This window comes from Gigantopelta aegis, chromosome 15 (genome assembly GCF_016097555.1).
Source record: "Gigantopelta aegis isolate Gae_Host chromosome 15, Gae_host_genome, whole genome shotgun sequence".
In the NCBI taxonomy this organism is placed as follows: Eukaryota; Metazoa; Mollusca; class Gastropoda; order Neomphalida; family Peltospiridae; genus Gigantopelta; species Gigantopelta aegis.
In genome coordinates this window covers 39,564,396-39,585,662 of record NC_054713.1, presented here as the reverse complement: position 1 = coordinate 39,585,662, position 21,267 = coordinate 39,564,396, and the positions used below count along the sequence as shown (strand labels likewise).

The 21,267-nt window shown below is 33.8% G+C and overlaps 1 protein-coding gene across 2 annotated transcripts in view; it reads left to right on the top strand.

Moving 5' to 3' along the window:
- The window catches only part of LOC121390567 (EGF-like domain-containing protein 1), a 68,517-nt gene that overhangs the window by 14,655 nt on the left and 32,595 nt on the right, over positions 1-21,267 (top strand). For both annotated transcript variants that reach the window (XM_041522410.1, XM_041522412.1), the window contains exons 3-4: positions 9,080-9,202; positions 10,068-10,205. In XM_041522410.1, coding sequence (XP_041378344.1) covers positions 9,080-9,202; positions 10,068-10,205 — 261 coding nt within the window. The remainder of the gene's footprint in view (positions 1-9,079; positions 9,203-10,067; positions 10,206-21,267) is intronic.

Sequence of the window (21,267 nt, the reverse complement as noted above, 5' to 3'; positions counted from 1 at the left end):
ATTGGAGGATTTGAGCACAGATGTGAAGGATGAACTGCAAAAACAACAATGATAAAGATATAAATTTCAGTGAACAAGAGAAAAGTGCAAATGCAACAGAGGTTATAGAAGTGACTCATGGTTCTAGAAATGATAGAATTGAGGAAGACATTACTGTTGAAATTAATCGGGTAAAAGCAGTAACTATTAAAGTACCAATTCAAATGAATGGAGTGAATACTAAGGCCGTTGTTGATACTGGAGCCGCAGTGACATTATTAAGTGAAGATGTATATTTCGCAATACCCAGTAGACAGAGACCACCACTTCGTAAAGCTGAAAAAGAGTTGGTAGTGGCAGAAGCAGGAAAAAAACTATCTACAAAAGGTATGATAGATGCAGAAATCCAGTTGGGAACTCAACATTTTACATGGCCGGTATATGCTGCACCCTTAACTGACTCTATGTTACTTGGATGTGATGTTTTAGATGAAAAAGATGTAAAAGTCAATACAAAACGTGGTATTTCCCTAGGTCATGAGTGGATAGACTGTGAGGTTTCGCGCATAACTGATGGTGTAGCTTATGTTACTATTCCGCATCAAACAACCCTTCCACCCGAATCCAAGATAGTCATTCATGGAATAGCAGAACAATATAGTACAGATGCAAAGCATTCCATTTTTAAACCAAAGTTCACCGATTCTCGAGAAATTCTAGTGGCAAGAAGTTTGGTTTATTCATGTCGGAGAAACATACCAGTACGATTGGTAAATTTGGGTAGACCACCAGTAAGATTAAGACCCGGTTACGTAATAGGAGAATTAACACCTGTTGAATATTTCAGTGAATTTGTAGAAAGCTCTAATGAACTGGTTGATGAATGTCACATTAGGCAAGCTGGCCAGACCCATTCAACATTCAATGACATCTTTAAATCAGGTAAAAGTGACATTACACGTGGTAGTACAAAAATGAATACCTGTAGTGTGAGAGAGAAGACGCAAGCAGATCTTCCAAAAATTCCAGAACCACTTCAGGAAAATTCAATATCCTCTGAGGAACAATTGCCAGAATATTTAAAAGATTTGTATGAAAGAAGCTGTATAAACATTGATAAACCTGAATTGTTACATTGACTTAAACACGTTTTACTAAAACATCAAGATGTTTTTGCCAAAAATAACAGTGATTTGGGAACTTGTTCCATCATAAAGCATCATATTGATATCGCTGGAGCTGCTCCATGCGACAACCATTACGAAGAACTCCACAGGGTTTTGAACAAGAGGAGGAGGAATATCTGAAGAATCAACTTGATAGCAGAATTGTTAAACCATCATCATCACCCTGGGCGTCTCCGGTAGTGTTAGTTCGTCAACAAGATGGATCTGTTCGCTGGTGTATAGACTATCGAAAACTCAATGATAGAACTAATAAAGATGGGTACCCTCTTCCAAGAATCGACATGTGTCTCGACAGTTTGTCATTTGCGAAAGTTTTTTCTGTCATGGACTTGCAAAGTGGTTACTGGCAAATAGAAATGGATGAACAAGATAAAAGTAAAACAGCTTTTATTACAAAGTATGGGCTATTTGAATATACCAAAATGCCATTCGGATTGTGTAATGCCCCAAGTACCTTCCGACGATGTATGGAATTAATATTCCGAGGTCTTCAGTGGCATACCCTTTTGCTATATATAGATGACATTATTATCTATAGTCCCAATCTAGAGACACATTTTAACCAACTGGGTGTTGAACTTACAAGACTAAAAGAAGTCCTACTTAAACTCAAACCATCAAAATGTGACTTGATAAAACCAGAAGTACTCTTCTTAGGTCATACTGTAGGTCAGAAGGGAATCAAACCTAATCCCAAGATAATCGACTCCATCTCTTCATGGAAGGTTCCTGTAACTGTAAAAGAAGTGCAGAAATTCATGGGTCTTTGCAATTATTACCGCCGTTTTATTGCTAATTTCAGTGACATTGCTGCTCCTTTAACACAACTTACTAAAAAAGATGTGAAATTTATATGGACTGATGTTTGTCAGGAAAAGTTTGAGACTCTAAAGCAAAAGCTCTGCAGTGCTCCGATTCTGGCATATCCCATGCAAAACTGTAAATTCATTTTAGATACTGACGCTTCTGATTATGGCATTGGTGGAGTCCTGTCTCAAGTTCAACAAGGGCAAGAACATGTTATAGCATACGCCTCTAAAAAGTTAGACAAACACCAACAGCGTTACAGTGTAACCAGAAGGGAATTATTAGCTGTCGTAACATTCATAATCCAATTTCGTCATTACTTACTTGGTCAAAGATTTCTGTTACGAACCGATCACAGTTCACTGAGATGGCTTTTTACTTTTAAAGAACCGCAAGGGCAACTTGCCCGATGGCTGGAAGTGGTATCTCAGTATGCTTTTGATATTGAGCATCGAGAAGGACGAAAACATCAAAATGCTGATGCATTATCCAGAATTCATTCTAGTAGTTGTGAGTGTTACAATTCTAAGGATGAGAAGAGTTGCAATCAGTGTATAGAAATAGCTGATGGGTGGAAACAATTCAAAACAAATATTGACAATGTAAGCGATTTGAGTACACCTACACAATATTTACCCACATGTAATCAGATCTCTGCATGCAATTCAAACTGGATTCCCAACTATTCAAATGAGGAAATAAAATGTTTTCAGCAAGAAGATATTCATCTGGGTCCATTGCACAAGTGGATGGACAAGAATATTCTGCCATGTAGAGAGGAAGCCGCTAGCTTTAGCCCTGCCACACGCAAGTATTGGTTGAATTGGAAAAATATAGTGAGAAAAAATGGTGTTTTATATCGGAAAGTGCACAAAAGTGAAGAAGAACAGTCAAATTATTTACAATTACTAGTTCCTAGAATTCTTCATAAAACTGTGCTAAAACTTCACCATGACTCAATATGCTCAGCTCATTTTGGTATCACTAAAACAATACAAAAACTGAAAAAACTATTCTATTGGTTTAACATGACACAGGATGTTCAACTCCATATTCAACAGTGCAGTGTGTGTAATAGACTGAAAAAACCAAACAAAAAACCAACAGCGGCTCTACAAAATTATCAAGTGGGAAACCCAATGGACCGAATAGGTATTGATGTCATGGGCCCACTACCCCGTACGCGAAATCATAATTGCTTCATTTTAGTAATAGGAGATCATTTCACCCGTTGGATGGAAGCCTATCCCCTATCGAATCAAAAGACTGAACAGGTGGCAAAGACAATAGTGTATGAATTCATTGCCCGCTTTGGAATTCCATTAGAAATACATACAGATCAGGGTAGCAACTTTGACAGTGATCTATTCAAGGAGTTATGCAAATTACTTGAGATTACAAAAACAAGAACTACCCCTTATCACCCAGAATCCAATGGGCTAATTGAGCGTTTCAATCAAACTTTAGGAAAGATGATCCGAAGTTTTATTAATGAGAATGAAAGGGACTGGGATATACACATAGGTCTTCTCCTGGCTGCATATAGGAGTACACCACATCCTGCTACTTCTTACTCACCTAATATGTTAATGCTAGGTCGTGAAGTGAATTTACCAGTGAATGTCCTGTTTCCATTTCCCAATCAGGAATCATCTCAAAATGTCCATGAATATGTACAAAAACTAAGAAATACCATGGAAGACGTTTACCATAGGGCTAGAAAACATCTAAAACAAACTGCCACTCTGCAAAAGAAAGAACATGATACTAGATTGTCTGAACATAAATATAAATTAGGGTGTCTAGTATATAAACTAAAACCCATTTGTAGGAAGTTAGAATCACCTTGGGCAGGACCCTATGTTATTGTTAAACTTCACAGTGATGTAGTCTATGCAATAAAAAATAAATCAAAAACAGAAGTAGTTCACCATAATCGGCTAAAGCCGTGTTTGGATGTAAACCTACCCAAATGGGTAACTAAAATTCAAAACCAGTTAAACCAGTAATATTACAAACATATTATCTCCGGTATCCATAGGTCTCTTGTATATTATGTGTGTAAAAATTTGAATTAACAGGGATGGAATATCACTGCAGCCGATGTGTGATGAGGTGGAATGCTGATTCAAAGCTGGTTGCTGTCCGCCATTTTTATCGGGAACACACGCCAAGAGAAGAAGTCCCATTCTATTGCTCTGTGTGCAACTTTGTGGGGATCCGTAGAAAAGACATGGTACGTCATGCTCTTGGATACCGGTTGCATCTACTGAAAAAGGGAACCTCTACAATAGATGTTTGGTTGAAGAAAAGTACATCACCGCATACCGTGACCTTCGGCGGAGCAGCAAGTGACGTGAGAGAGGTGTATGAGAAAAAGGACGGGCATGTTGAATGTGATGAGAGTACATTCATTCCAGATTATGAAGAGGAGGTACAGACGATTGGTGGTGGTAGCAATGACGTGGAACGGAGAAAGGATGAGAACGAGAAGTTGGGGCGGTATATCGAGAGGTTGGAGAGCAGGTTGGATAGCAAAGAGGTGGAGCTGAAGAGTGTAAGAGAGGAGTTGATGGAGGAAAGGAAGAGGAAGAGAGGTACATGGGAAAGGAATTACATGTTGGAGGGGTTCGAAGAGATGTGGAATGAGGGACTGGAACGGGATAGAAAGATAAAAAAGAGAAGGGACTATTAATCATAATATTAGGACTATTAACTTTGATGAGTTATAGATATTATATTATATGTTTATTTAATATTTTAGTAGTTATGTTAGTAGTAGTGTTGTTAAGAGTATAGGACTGTGTGTCCAGATTTTTTGTAGGATTGTATATGCAAGTTTAAATTGTGTTCTCCTTTTTGTAGGATTGTATATGCAAGAGTTTAAACTGTGTTCAGATTTTTGTAGGATTGTGTATCCAAGAGTTTAAGACTTTGTGTTCAGATTTTTGTAGGATTGTATATATGCAAAAGTTTAAACTGTGTTCAGATTTTTGTAGGATTGTATATGCAAGAGCTTAAACTGTGTTCAGATTTTTGTAGGATTGTGTATCCAAGAGTATAGGATTGTGTGTCCATATTTTTTTTTAGGACTGTGTATCCCATTGATTAGAAGTTTGTTTCACAGACCTTATATTGCTAGAGTAGCGGACATCTTATGTTTTGTATTTATTATATCTCATTTCGGGGACGAAATGAAAGCAAGAAGGGGGGAAGTGTTGTGAAATTAATTGTTTCAAAGAGCACGATCCTTTAAAATTAAATTTCAATGTTTCACCGTGGTCAGCTATGTTGAAACTTGACGTTTACCTTTTTATTTCTTCCATGATTTGAAGTAATTAACGTGTAGATGGACAGGCCAATGTCCGTGATTAAATTATGTATCATTATAGTTCAGTAAATACTTAACTGAATATTAATATTTGAGTTATTTCATAAAAAACTTAGTATTTCTTGCTAAATGTCGTCTGCTTTGCGAGCGGAAATGCACGAGACGAACTATTTCCGGTTTGCTGTAAAGCACTGTTGGTTAATAGACCGGAACCGTAGTGTTATTGCTTAACCTGTGAAAACGATGTTGTTGTTTTGATTAATGTTATGGATTATAAATAACATTGATATTAGAAATATATGCTTAGATATTCGCTGATTTATGTATCCGTTGTGTATTGTAAGACCATATTGTGTTTTTCTCAAGAGTATATTTGACGTCATACTAGAGATTCAAAAAAGACCAGTGACGTCAATGTTGGGGTATAAATAGAACTGTTACGTCAGTTGTAAACAGTTGGATCCAAATTTTGACAACTATCAGCTGATCGAGCTAAACTTCGCAGTTATAACGTTTCATTGAATATTTTTCTTAGATTTTGGACAGCATTGAGAGGTAAATAGACGATTGTCTTTAGCTTCCTTTGCAATATTTCTAAATTAATAGGTTATCCAATTTAAATTACTTTAAAGTAAAGTTTTGGGATCCAACTCAATAATTACACTTTCTTGTTTATTAAATCTGGGATAGATAATTAATTATTTTAACTAACTGTTCATTGAGAGCATCTTGAGATAATGGGCGATTGTCTAGTCTCCTGGTGTTGTTAGTCAGTCACTGAGAACATTCAACGGATAATGGGCGATTGCCTAGTCTTTTGGTTGTTTAAATAAATATCTGTAACTGTACCTATAACTATATCTAATATTATAGTTCTTTGATGTATAACTCTTAAATAACTGTTCATTGAGTGCATCTTGAGATAATGGGCGATTGTCTAGTCTCCTGGTGTTGTTAGTCGGTCACTGAGAACATTCAATCGATAATGGGCGACTGCCTAGTCTTTTGGCTGTTTAAATAAATATAGATTTTTAACTGTGATACTTGTAATTGACATCACTGGTTAACTATATGTTTTAATATTTGTTCATAGTTTAGTGTTAATAGTATTCTTAGTTCATAACTTTGTTTGATATCTGCATAATATTTCATGTATAAAATTCTGTGGTTTTCAATGCAATAACAACCCCTCTTTAAAGTGACATCTTGTTATCTTGTTCATTTTAACTATTATTTATGTGGTAAACGCCTTCATGGTCACGCGTGCGTTCGAGCGTGCAGTACGCACTCCTCGTCGCTTACCCAGTACGTAGGTCCAGAGTAGTTGCACGACACACGGGCACACAACTCGCACGCACAATTCTACCACATTGGTGGCAGCGGTTAAGGTCCAAAATACTTACAACAAAATTATACCACAACTACTAAACGTTTATTGATTTATATGATTATTAACGGGGACTACTAAACGTGTGTCGATTTATATTATTTCAGGCGGGGACTACTAAACGTGTATTGATTTATATGATTACAGACGAAGACTACTAAACGTTTATTGATTTATATGATTACAGGCGGGGGCTACTAAGCGTTTATTGATTTATATGATTACAGGCGAGGATTATTAAACGTGTGTTGATTTATATGATTACAGGCGGGGACTACTAAACGTTTGTTGATTTATATGATTACGGACGGGGACAAATAAACGTTTATTGATTTATATGATTACAGGCGTGGACAACTAAACGTGTATTGATTTATATGATTACAGACGGTGACTACTAGACGTTTGTTGATTTATATGATTACAGGCGGGACTACTAAACATTTATTGATTTATATGATTACAGTATTGCGTATTGATCTGTACAATTGCAGGCAGACACTACTAAACACGTACTTATTTGTACGATCATAGACATGGACTACAAAGCGTGTTTTTTTTTTATGATTACAGGCTGGAACTACTAAACATGTGTTGTTTTGTATCATTATATTTAATGGCAGAAACTACTAAACGCGATATATTTTATTATTACAGGCTGGGACTAATTACCGTGTGTTGATTTGTATGTTTACAGGCATGGGAGTGCTAAACGCGTATTAATCTGTGGGCATTACTGACTCGTTTTTCTAAAAATTTAATTTCTAGAACATCTTATTGCATATAACACGCATACACACACACACACACACACACACACACACACACACACACACACACTCACTCACTCACTCACACACACACAAACACACACACACTATAAAAACGCGTATTGATTTGTTTGATTACAGGCGGAGACTATAATTCGCGTATTCATTTGTATGATTACAGGCGGGGATTATAAAAACGCGTATTGATTAGTATGATTACAGGCGGGGACTATAATACGCGTATTGATTTGTATGATTACAGGCGGGGACTATAAAAACGCGTATTGATTTGTTTGATTACAGGCGGAGACTATAATTCAGGTATTGATTTGTATGATTACAACCGAGGATTATAAAAACGCGTATTTATTTGCATGATTACAGACGGGGACTATAATACGCGTACTGATTTGTATGTTTACAGGCATGGGAGTGCTAAACGCGTATTAATCTGTATGATTACTCGCGGGCATTACTGACTCGTTTTTTCTAAAAAAAATATTTCTAAAACATCTTATTGCATATAACACGCATACGGGGATTATAAAAACGCGTATTGATTAGTATGATTACAGGCGGGGACTATGATACGCGTATTGATTTGTATGATTACAGGCGGGGACTATAATACGCGTATTGATTTGTATGATTACAGGCGGGGACTATAAAAACGCGTATTGATTAGTATGATTACTGACGGGTACTATAATACGCGTATTGATTTGTATGATTACAGGGGGGACTATAAAACGCGTATTGATTTGTATGATTACAGGCGGGGACTATAATACGCGTATTGATTTGTATGATTACAGGCGGGGACTATAAAAACGCGTATTGATTTCTTTGATTACAGGCGGAGACTATAATTCAGGTATTGATTTGTATGATTACAACCGGGGATTATAAAAACGCGTACTGATTTGCATGATTACAGCCGGGGACTGTAAAACCACGTATTGATTTGTTTCATTACAAGCGGAGACTAATTCGCGTATTGATTTGTATGATTACAGGCGGGGATTATAAAAACGCGTATTGATTTGTATGATTACAGGCGGGGACTATAAAAACGCGTATTGATTTGTATGATTACAGCCGGGTACTATAATACGCGTATTGATTTGTATGATTACAGGGGGGACTATAAAAACGCGTATTGATTTGTTTGATTACAGGCGGAGACTATAATTCAGGTATTGATTTGTATGATTACAACCGGGGATTATAAAAACGCGTATTTATTTGCATGATTACAGGCGGGGACTATAATACGCGTACTGATTTGCATGATTACAGCCGGGGACTGTAAAACCATGTATTGATTTGTTTAATTACAGGCGGAGACTAATACGCGTATTGATTTGTGTGTTTACAGGTGGGAACTATAATACGCGTATTGATTTGTATGATTACAGGCGGGGACTATAAAACCATGTATTGATTTGTTTCATTACAGGCGGAGACTAATACGCGTATTGATTTGTGTGTTTACAGGCGGAAACTATAATACGCGTATTGATTTGTATGATTACAGGCGGGGACTATAAAAACGTGTATTGATTTGCTTCATTACAGGCGGAGACTATAATACGTGTATTGATATTTATGATTACAGGCGGGGACTACTTCGACTGCGGTCGACAAGGTCAGGACTGCGCTAACGGTCAGGCGTGTCAGGCAGACGGCAACTGCGACTGCAAAACTCCGTACAGCGGCCACGACTGTATACTGCAGGATGGTAAGTGCAGTTCTGCTTAACACAGATAATAGTTTCTTGTTATTATTTATATTTTATGGGAGGGGCTTATTTCTATTTTATGGGACGTAGCTCAGAGATAAAACGGTCGCCTGATGTGCGGTCGGTGTGGGATCAATTCACGTCGCTGGGCCCACTCATTCCAGCCATGGTACCACGACTGGTATATCAAAGGCCATGGTATGTGCTATTCTGTCTATGTGTGTGTGTGTGTGTGTGTGTGTGTGTGTGTGTGTGTGTGTGTGTGTGTGTGTGTGTGTCTGTATGTCTGTTTGTATATATCTCTACTAGCATATATCTATGAATCCATGTATCTATCTACTAGTATTTGTCTTTCTGTCTGTCTGTATTTCTGTTTGTCTGTCTATCTATCTATCTATCTATCTATCTATCTATCTATCTATCTATCTATATATCTGTCTGTCTGTCTGTCTGTCTGCCTCTCTGTATGTGTGTATGTTTGTCGGTGTGTATGTCTGTGTGTCTGACTGTCTATCTTATATCCGTCACCCTCCGCGTACCAGTGACACTGTTTGCAGGTGAGAAGGGCACATCTCTGGGTACCAATGATATTGGTTTGTAATTGTCTAAACTGATGAGATAGCTAAATGTTTTACTATACTAGTGACTCCCAGTGGCAGATCCAGAAAATCAATTTAGGGTCCACAAACGTTGCCAAAGGGATTCCTCGGATTCTCCAACTTTAATAAATTAAATAAATAAATAAATATATATATCGCAAAATTTAGGGATGCGGGATTTGTGGCCCCCTTAGATTTTCCACTGAGACTTGTAAGTATCATTAGACGTAAGAAAGAAAAATCTCTTTTATAATTTATTATTACAGATGACAAGAGTGCAGCCCCGTGTACCAGTATAACTGATTCGTGTGGCTCCGATGGCGGACTCTGCTATAAAAAGGGAGGAGATAAGGCCTGTTACTGTCCACCTGCCTCGGTTGGAGCCCAGTGCGAACTCAAGCGATGTGAGTTTACTCTTATCTCCCTTAAACTGGTCAGGTAATATGTTTAACGTGCGTATATACCACGAAGGTTTCACACACGCTTGTCCTGGGCTTAATCTCTGGCTTTTGCCAGTGACTAAGTCCAGGACAAGGGGGGTGGGGGGGTCCCTTAAACTACACAGCCCGGTACTGTTTGTGAGGGTCCGGCCTCGGTAGTGTCGTGGTTAAGCCATCGGGCATAAGGCTGGTAGGTACAGGCTTCGTAGCCTGGTACCAACTCGCAACTGGAGTGAAGTGTAATGACTTAATGGGTAGGTGTAAGACCACTACACCCTCTTTTCTCTCAGTAACACCTAACCACTAACACTAACCCACTGTCCTGGACAGACAACCCAGATACCTGAGATGTGTGTGTGTGTCCAGAAGGACAGGGTGATTGAACCTTAATTGTATATTAGCACGAACATAAGTTGAAATGAAATTAAATGGTTGTGAATTTAAGCAGCTCTGGGACAGGTTCACCGACGTTTGCATTTTTTATTATTAAAATTAAAATTTTAAATACATATTTTACAAAGAAAATATAAAGTCTATCGTCTCCTATAGGTTTGAGTTGATAGTTCTGAAACTCTCTATAATAATTTTCAAGGGAGTCTTTACAATTTAACAGATATATTTTGGAAACTTTGAATGTGAGTGTTACCAAATTAATAGAAAGCTATTTTTGAAAATTTTAAATTTGTGAATTTTTTATTATTAAATTTAAATGTTTTAAATATAAATTTTACAATGAAAATTTAAAAGTTTATCTTCTCCTATATGTTTGACTGGATCAGTGATTTTTTATTATTAAATTTAAATGTTTTACTTGCAATTTAAAAGTATATCATCACGTATAGGTTTGATTAAATAGTTCTGAAAATCTGTATAAATATTTTCAAGGGATTTTTCCCAAATTAATAGATAGATATTTTGGAAACTTTAAATTTTTGAATTTTTGAAATTTAAAAAAGAAAATATAAAAGTCTATCTTCTTTTATAGGTTTGATTGGATAGTTCTGAAACTCTGTATAAATATTTTCAAGGGAGTCTTTACAATTTAACAGATATATTTTGGGAACTTTGAATGTGTGTGTTACCAAACTAATAGAGAGATATTTTTTGAAATTTTGAATTTGTGGATTTTTTATTATTAAATTTAAACGTTTCAAATATAAATTTTACAATGAAAATTTAAAAGTCTATCTTCTTCTATGTGTTTGATTAGATACTTCTGACAATCTGTTTAATCATTTTCAGGGGATTCTTTACAAACTAACTGAGATATTGTTTGGAAATTTTGAATCAGTGAATTTTTATTATTAAATTTAAATGTTTTACTTGAAAATTAAAAGTATATCATTACGTATAGGTTTCACTGGATGGTTCTGAAAATCTGTATAAATATTTTCAGGGGATCTTTCCCAAATTAATAGATAGATATTTTGGAAACTTTAAATTTTTGAAATTTTTGAATTATTAAATTCAAGTTATAAATAGACATTTGAAAAAGAAAATATAAAAGTATATCTTCTCTTGTAGGTTTGATTGGATGGTTCTGAAACTCTGTATAATTACTTTTAGGGGAGTGTTCCGAAACTAATAGAGAGATATTTAGGAATATTTATATTATTAAATTTAAAAGTTTTAAATAGAAATTTAAAATGAAAATTTAAAAGTCTATCTTCTCCTATATGTTTGACTGAATAGTGCTAAAACTGTATAATTATTTTCAATGGAGTCTTTACAAACCAACTAAGATATATTTTAAAGTTTTGAATTTGTTACTTCTTTTTATTTTTTGCTAGAAGTTTTAAAATGAAAAGTTAAAATTCTAACTCCTCCTATAGATTTGATTGGATAGATCTGAAACTGTATAATTATGTTCAACCTTCACAAATTATAGGGAGATATTTTAGAACTTTTGAATTTCTGAATTTTAAAAGCTTTTTATTATAAAAGTTTTAAAATGAAATTCAATAGTGAAAATTTAAAAGTCTGCCTTCACCTATAGGTTTGACTGGATGGTTCTGTGGTTCTAAAACTCAGTATTGTTATTTTCATGGGCAAAATAAGAGATAAATATTCAAGATATTTTGAATATTTCTTATTATTTTTTAAATTTAAATTAAATATTTGAAAGCCTCCTAGGGTTCTGAAACTTGGTATTATTATTTACTTCACCAGTATCCACCAACTAATCATGTGGTATTTCGAAGTTTAGAATGTGATTTATTTTTAATTACACTTTGAGTATTAAATAAAAAATTCGAACGATTCTGTGAATTGCCATCTACTAGTGATACAATTAAAAAATAAAGAGCGGACCTCTGTAGGTAAATAGGATGTTAAGATCATACCTCGAATTACATGCCCACAAGAAAATTGCATCCAAATAATTGCATATAGTACTATGTTATACTTAAAAAAAGTTTTAAAATCCAATAAGGGTTACCAACTGGTTAACACGTGACGTCATAATCTGAATTTCCATATTGGAAATGTATTTTATATTTTTCGTAACGGATTGTCAAGGAAACATTACAATTTTGATATTCTTCAGTTAATTGTGCAACATTATGATTATTTCGTAGTTATTTATTATAATTGAAAATAAATATAGCAAAAAATAGAACATGGAAGTTTGAGAATAAATTTATTGACCCCAGAAAAACAAATATAGTAGTGCCAGGGTTGGGGCCCTGGTATCGCTACTTTACAATCATATAATATGTTAAACATTGTACATATATGTATATAGCACATTAATCAAACAGTAATAATGGACATGGATACATGTAAAACATAGTTCACAGTTTTATGGAGAGAAGCTAGAAATAATATAAATAAAGAGAAGGAAGGAGAGAAAGAAAGAAGATTGAAAGATTGAAGGAAAGGAAAAATTAAATTAATTTAAAGGATAAATTGCAATAGAAAATAGTACATGTATCATTATTATTATTATCATCACCACTACCGTCATTACCATTACCATTACTACTACTGTATTATTATTTCACATGTATAGGGATAATGTATAAGATGTAATTTAAATTAAAATCAAAACAGAATAGTAAAAGAAGATAGAAAAAAAAAGAGTGCTTGGAAGGGTAAGAAACATGTTGTGCGTGGAAGAGAAGAAAAAACATTGAAAGAAGGCAGTATTGTGAAAAACAATTAAGAAGGTTTGCTTTGGACGAAATCTATTTCCAGATAAGCTAAATTTCTGCTTTTTTTCTGTTGGTAAAAAGTGGTATTTCATTCAATAAAAAGGTCAAGCCAAGGATTCCATTTTTTATGGAAATTTCATAGCTACAATTTTTAAAAAGAATATATTTTTCGATATCAAATTTAGTTTTTAACATATTTTTAACACTATTTATATTTAAAGATTTTTTCTGTATTTTCATACTGTAGATATAATACTTGACATTTATAGTTAACCAATTTATGAAGCTACTGTTTTTGTTATTAGTTATACCAGATATGACGATATCTTTGCTGAAATTGATTTCGTTTCCTGTTTTACATAAAATCTATGATTTTACTTCTTTCCATAAATTATGAACTTTGTCACACTTAAAAAATAAATGTATTAGTGTTTCTGGATAATTGCTACAAAAGCTACATTAGAATCAATATAATGAATCATATGTAAGAATTTGTTAGTCGCCAGGATTCTGTGCGGAATTCTATATTGAAACCATGCTAAAGATGTATCTTTCACGCTATAGAAAGGGAGAGTATAAAACGTTTCCCATTCCTGTATAATATATATAAACCCCTCATTTGCATATTATTATTCTAGTATTTAGTATATCGTATATATGTTTGCAGCCACTTTTGTCGTTTAACAACATGCTTAGTTTAAATGGGAAAATAGGATATTTTAATGATGTAAAAATATCATCCGTTAAGTTGTTTAAGTTATGTATAAAGGATTTAGTAGCATTTATTAATGAAGCATATTGCAAAAAATTCGTAGGTATGTGATATTTTGCTATGAAATCTGCGTATTTTAGGAAGTCTCCTTGTTCATTCAATAGATCACCTATAAATATGATACCAGTTTTAAGATATTTTTTATATAAAAATGGTTTTTTATCTATACATATGTTACTGTTGTACCAAATATTAATACCCAGAATGTCATCTATATTACGTGGTTGTTGTTTTTGTTGTATCTGTAACCAGCTGTGTAATGTATCGCTCCAAAATTTGTTTAGTATTCGTTCAAGTTTAAAAGTAATGAAATAGTCACCATGTATAATTAAATCGAGTATAGATATACCTGTAATAGATTTAAAGAGATTAGTCCACTTTGGGTTATTAATAATCATTCGTTGAATCCATGCATTTTTAAGTGCTATAATGTAATTAGTTACGTTTATCATTTTAATTCCGCCATCTTTATAGTTTTGAGTTATTAAACTGCGTGCTAACGTTTCAGTACCGTTGCGCCAAATAAATTTAAAGAATAATGTATTTAAATATTTGATTAGTGGTTCACTTGGGTTAGGTAAAGCTATAAATAGGTGTATTATTTTAGGAATTATTAAACTTTTTAGAACAGTTATCCTTCCAAAAACAGTAAGCTTTCTAACTGACCATATTTTGGTTAACGTTTCCATTTTTATTATTTTCGATTCATAGTTTACTTCAATAATTCGGTCTAAATTTACTGAAAAGTTGATACCCAATAAAGTAAATTGATCTGAGCCCCATTCTAGTTTCCATCTGGCATGGTGAAATATTTCCTTTGAATATTTTTTACTTCCTATCCAAATAGCTTTTGATTTAGAATAATTTATTTTGAGGCCAGATACTTCTGCATAATAGTATAACATTGACAGTGTATTGTGTAGAGATTCTGGAGAGCCATCAAGAATAAAACTAGTATCATCTGCATATTGTGATATTAAATATTCCTCTCCATCTATAGTGATACCTTTAATATTAGGTGAATTTCTAACTATGATGCCGAGGATTTCAACACATCAAATAGATATATAAGGAGATAACGGATCGCCTTGCCTTCAGCCTCTTTCTAATTTAAATGATTCAGAGAGAAATCCATTTTGTATTATACTTGATCGGGAGTTATTATACAGTGTTTTAATCCAGTTTTTAATTGACGTTTTAAAGTTAAACATATCAAGTGTTTTTTTGTATAAAAGACCAGAATATCGAATCAAAAGCTTTTTCAAAATCAGTTAATAGTAGTAGTCCCGGAATGTCATTCATTTCGGTATAAAACATGATATCGTATATTAGTCTTGTATTTTCGCCTATGTATCTACCCTTTATAAACCCAGTTTGATCTTTGTTAATTATTTTATCAAGAACCCTTTTAATTCTATTTGCAATACAGCCAGAGGCCATTTTATAAATACAATTTAGAAGAGTTACAGGCTGCCAATTTTTAAAGAATTCTTTAGGTTTATTTGGTTTAGGAATACAAGTTATAATACCTAACTTTTGTACGTTAGACATTTCTTTAATACTGTAACTATAATTAATAGACCGAACTATAAACTGTCCAATATCACTCCAGAAAAATTAAACAAATTCAGCTGTAAACCCATCCGAACCGGGACTCTTGTCATTTTTCATATTTTAAAGAAATGTTAATACTTCTAAATATGTTATTTCCCCCTCTATCTCCTCTGCTTCCTTGTCCGTCAAGGTATTAAATCATTATTTCTGTGATGTCCTTATTATTTTTTGCAGATGATGCGGAGTATAAATTTTTATAACAAATTTCTGTTTCTTTTAGAATCTCATCTTGATCATTAATTTCTGTTCCATTTTCTAAGTGTAATTTTGATATCAGTTTACTGTAATAATTTCTAGATTCTAAATTACAAAAATATTTTGATGGTTTTTCACCTTCTTCGATCCATTTAGATCTTGATATTATATAAGAACCTTTAAGTTTTTCTTGTCTCAGTTCTAATAATTCTCTCTTTTTACTTTCAGTAGTATCTAAGTCGAACATATTCTCATCTTCTTCTAGTGCTTTGATTTCGTCACATATTTTTTTGTTCTAATTCATTATGTTTTTTCTTTTTGTAAGCAGAAAAAGCTATTGTTTTACCCCTTATTTCCATAAGTAATGTTTTTAAAAAAAAGTTGACTATTTATTACAAATTGTATTTCATCGTTTGGAACCATATTTAGATTTTTGAAATCATATACTGGTACAGCATACTGACATTTTACTTTAATAATTATTTCTTTTACCACATTTACATAATCCCTGTCCGTTAATAATGAATTATTAAATTTCCAAAGTCCTCTGCCTTTCTTTATTGAATTTAAAGTTAACAATAGAACTACTCCTGAATGGTCTGATCTATAACTATTTTCAATTAAAACATTTTCAACAAAAGACATTAGGTTATTAGATAACAAGAAATAGTCTAACCGAGCTCGTTTAACTGGGGTTTTTTTTTTCCTCCAAGTATATCTTTTTAACTGAGGATGTAATTCTCTAAATGGATCCTTAAGATCAAGTGTGTCTACATATTCCAAAAGTTTATTCTGTGATTTTGGATGGTTGGCGTTTACATATTCTTCGTGTCTAATGTTTGGTTTAATACTAGATTAAAATCTCCACATAATATATAACTTTCGTTTTCGAAATCTTCAATATATTCTAGAATATTTTGTAAATGTTTAGGATCATCTATATTAGGTCCATATATATTCACAAGGATAATTCTTTCACCTTCTATAGTCATATCTACAACAATAAAATTACCTAAGTTGTCCATTTTCGTATTATGTATCTCAAGCTCAAAATTATTATTATTATACAAAATTGCAACACCTCGTGCGTATCTTGCAGGCAATAAATATTGAATTGTTTATTTTTTAAATAATTTAATATATCTTGTCTCTTTTCCGGATTCCCTAAGCCTTGACAATTGAGCGTAATAATTTTCAAAGTGGCCATCGTGTCATCCTAAAGTATAACATAATGTATAGCTCGCTTGGAAATGATTTCTGATAAAACAGATATAAACGACAAGAAAAGGAGAAACAGATGCAAGATAGAAAGGCTATTAGACGAAAAGGCATGCAGAGTAAGAAACAAGTAAATAACGAAGAATGTTCATAAATAGACATTTTAAAAAGTACACTAGTACTGTGGGTCATAAGTGATGTCCCTTTTCCTAGACCTTATAGTATTACATAGTGGTACAATATATAGACCGTGGGCCCACTATAACACCCCCTGCCCCCCCCCCCCCCCCCCCCTAGGGATTTTTCAAGATGAGTATATCTTTGAAGCCTATCCATAGACATATTCAAATCAGCTTGTCTGCAGGAAATCTGTTGGTGGGTGTGCCTGTAGCGCACGTTTGAGTGTAGGCACCCTATTTATTTTTAACAAGGCAAATTTCTGATCAAGGTGAATGTTCCACATAATTTTCAAAAATATTTGAAAATAATTCTGGACTATATCACTGCTTTTACTTTAAAGCTGAGTTACTGGTGAATGTATTCCATCAAAAAATAATACATTTTTGGCATCTGACTAAGTATAGTGAGTCAATGAATTTGAAATGCCCTGAGTATTACAAAAACAGTATATGAAAAAAAACCTGCATGGCAATGTTGAAGTTAACATTCAGACATATTTTGAACAGGTTTAAGACCAAATTATGAATTCTATTCATGCTAAATTACATGTTCAAAACAACAAACCACAAAGCAATACAATATATGTGGTATGGATATAGTACTGGGGGTATACTCACCAGCAAAAGTTACACAGTTCCCGATATATGTAATGCACATGTGTATATATATATATATATACCGTACTTAAAACATTCTGAAACTTTTATTATTGTATTGTATTTAATATCTGAATGCAGCATTATTTAAATATGGTGCAGTACATGCTGTCTAAACCATTTACATGGATATTTTGAATATTTTTATATTAAACACAAGTTTTACAAACGTAAAAAGTGAATTTACATACCATTCTATGCAAGTCTGCATTACATATACAATTTACCTATCTCACAACAGTTCATCTTACAATAGCCAGTTTTTTGTTGCTTTTTGTAATATATTAGAATTGCAGTTCTATTTATATTATGCTTAACTTGTGTTTTGGTGTATATAATTGACGTTTACATAGGTAGGATATTGTCGTCAGTCAAATATCTAGCACTATAAAAATCTAACTTTCATTCTCAATTCTCAATCATTGTATGTGACCCAAATATGATGTATGTTAAGTTTACAATTTTCTATTTCTACATCTTTCCTTTTATTCTATAAAGTAGATGTTAATAACAACTACAAAACAATATAATATGAGGTATAAATAATTATATACTTCTCAAAATAAGTTAAGCAATGCCAGAAATGTATTAATATCTACGTATACACATACTTAGGATTGCCTGAAGCTTTTGCTATTAAAAAAACAAATTGACCTGACTTTTTTCTATAACATATTGAGGCTTCATTATTCAAATGTGGTTCAGTATATGGAGTTTATATATACTATGTTCACAAATTTATGAAGATGTCCCTCTGTTCTTAGTACCAGCCAATTATAAGTATCTTTCCTCGGCATGTGTGTTAAAACATTTACAATTCATCTATCTCACACGAGTCACAGAAGCTTGTACTATTTTTAAAAACATATTTGTATTTAAATTGTGCTTAATGTATGCTTAGGTGTATATAATTGACATCAGATATAATCATCAGGCTTATCTAGCACTTAGACTTTCTTTTCTATTTCAGTCTTATCATCTGACTCAAATATAATGTCTATCATGTTCACAACATCTGTAATTTCTTATTTTTGCTCTGGGCCTTTGCCCTTGTTCCTCCCTCAATATGTCAACAGCTCTTGTATCATCAGATCACAAACCACCCACTTGAGCTTCAGTATTTCTTTGGACATTTCTCAGCCATATCCATGTGGTTGAGGAATACCATGGACTTTGTGATATGACTAATACCAAATGAGACCATTGCAATTTGCTCTCTTGCAATTTGCTCTATTGGTACAGCATATGTTCAGGGAATATCACCTGGATGGATAGTTTGCAACTAATCCACAGTAGCATAATAACAGCATTCGTGGTTTGGCACTAAATTTCGCATGTGAAAGGGGTTCTTCCAAGCCACACTTGATCTAAGGAATCCCCACAATGGTCTCAAGAGACTGGAAGACATTACCTTTTAAATGAAAAAAAGACAACTCTGCTCTCAGCTTCTTGGGAAGAGGGTTCTATTTGTGAGACAAAGTACATGTTTCAAACGCAAACCATGTTTGAGGGTATTGTAAAGTACACAAGAAGCTGCAGAAACAAAGATTATACTTCAATGTTTGTACATTGCTGCCAGTTTACCATCCCATATACGAACATTTTATAGACTCAACTTGGCAACAAGAGGCATCTTATAGATGTGCACAGCATCATTAAGGATGTAGGGAAGACACCAACTAGCAATTCCAGCTGTGCTTGCCATTACTGGCTATGATACCAACAGTGCTTTTATGCAGAATGGAAAACGGGTGTTTTGAATATTCTCAAGCAACACCAAGACTTCCTTGAAATGTTGTTAGCTCATGGAAGTTCAGCAAAAATTGATGTTCATATATTTAAGATGTAGATCTATTCATATACCCTCTCTATGGGAGTGCAGGTGCGAATAACATACAAAAAAACCCATCATAACTTGAGAAATATCTGGAAATGTGTGTTGCCAGACCAAGGATGATAATATTGAATTACAGTAGAGTATAAATCAGCCTTCTCCACCCTACATGTATGTATTCACTGAGAATGCTCTGAGAATGCACATAAAGAGAACAACTTGCCAAGTTGTCATTTGATATAAGTCATACCAGGCAGTCCATGCTATTCCCCAATCAAATGGTCATATGGTTGAGAAATGTCAGAAGGAACACTGGTGATGAAATAGTGATATTATACCATGAGAGCTGATGGACATACTGATGGAGGAACCAGAGCAGAGCCTGAAGAAGGAGAATACCAGAACTTGTGAACATGACAGACATATTTTAATTGCATAAAAATACAGAGGAATATGAAAGGAAGTCAAAACTTTCCTTGACAATATTTGATGTAGAAACTAATTATATACACCTGAGCATAAGTTAAGCACAATGTAAATATAAAGGCAAATCTAAAAATATTACAAACACAGACTAGTATAAGATGAACTTCTGTGAGATAGATAACTTGTACATGTAATGCAAAAGAAATTATGGTAGGTACACAAAACTGATGTTTTAAATTTTTAACACTGGTGTTTAGTAAAGAGGGACATCTTCATAATATTGATGCACATACATGTATACTCAGCAAAATTAATTAAGGGCTAGTAAACTTTCTTATATTATATTATAATATAATTCTTTGTTACTATCATATTATTTTAACATGTTTTGGTCATATATATGGCTTCTACACATTGTTTCAGTAAAATTTTACTGGTGATACACACAAAAAACACTGGGTATTTCACATACTTGAGCATTATTGTGCTTAATGTATGCTTAGGTGTATATAATTGACATCAGATATAATCATCAGGCTTATCTAGCACTTAGACTTTCTTTTCTATTTCAGTCTTATCATCTGACTCAAATATAATGTCTATCATGTTCACAACATCTGTAATTTCTTATTTTTGCTCTGGGCCTTTGCCCTTGTTCCTCCCTCAATATGTCAACAGCTCTTGTATCATCAGATCACAAACCACCCACTTGAGCTTCAGTATTTCTTTGGACATTTCTCAGCCATGTCCATGTGGTTGAGGAATACCCTGGACTTTGTGATATGACTAATACCAAATGAGACCATGGCAATTTGCTCTCTTGCAATTTGCTCTATTGGTACAGCATATGTTCAGGGAATATCTCCTGGATGGAAAGTTTGCAACTAATCCACAGTAGCATAATAACAGCATTCGTGGTTTGGCACTAAATTTCGCATGTGAAAGGGGTTCTTCCAAGCCACACTTGATCTAAGGAATC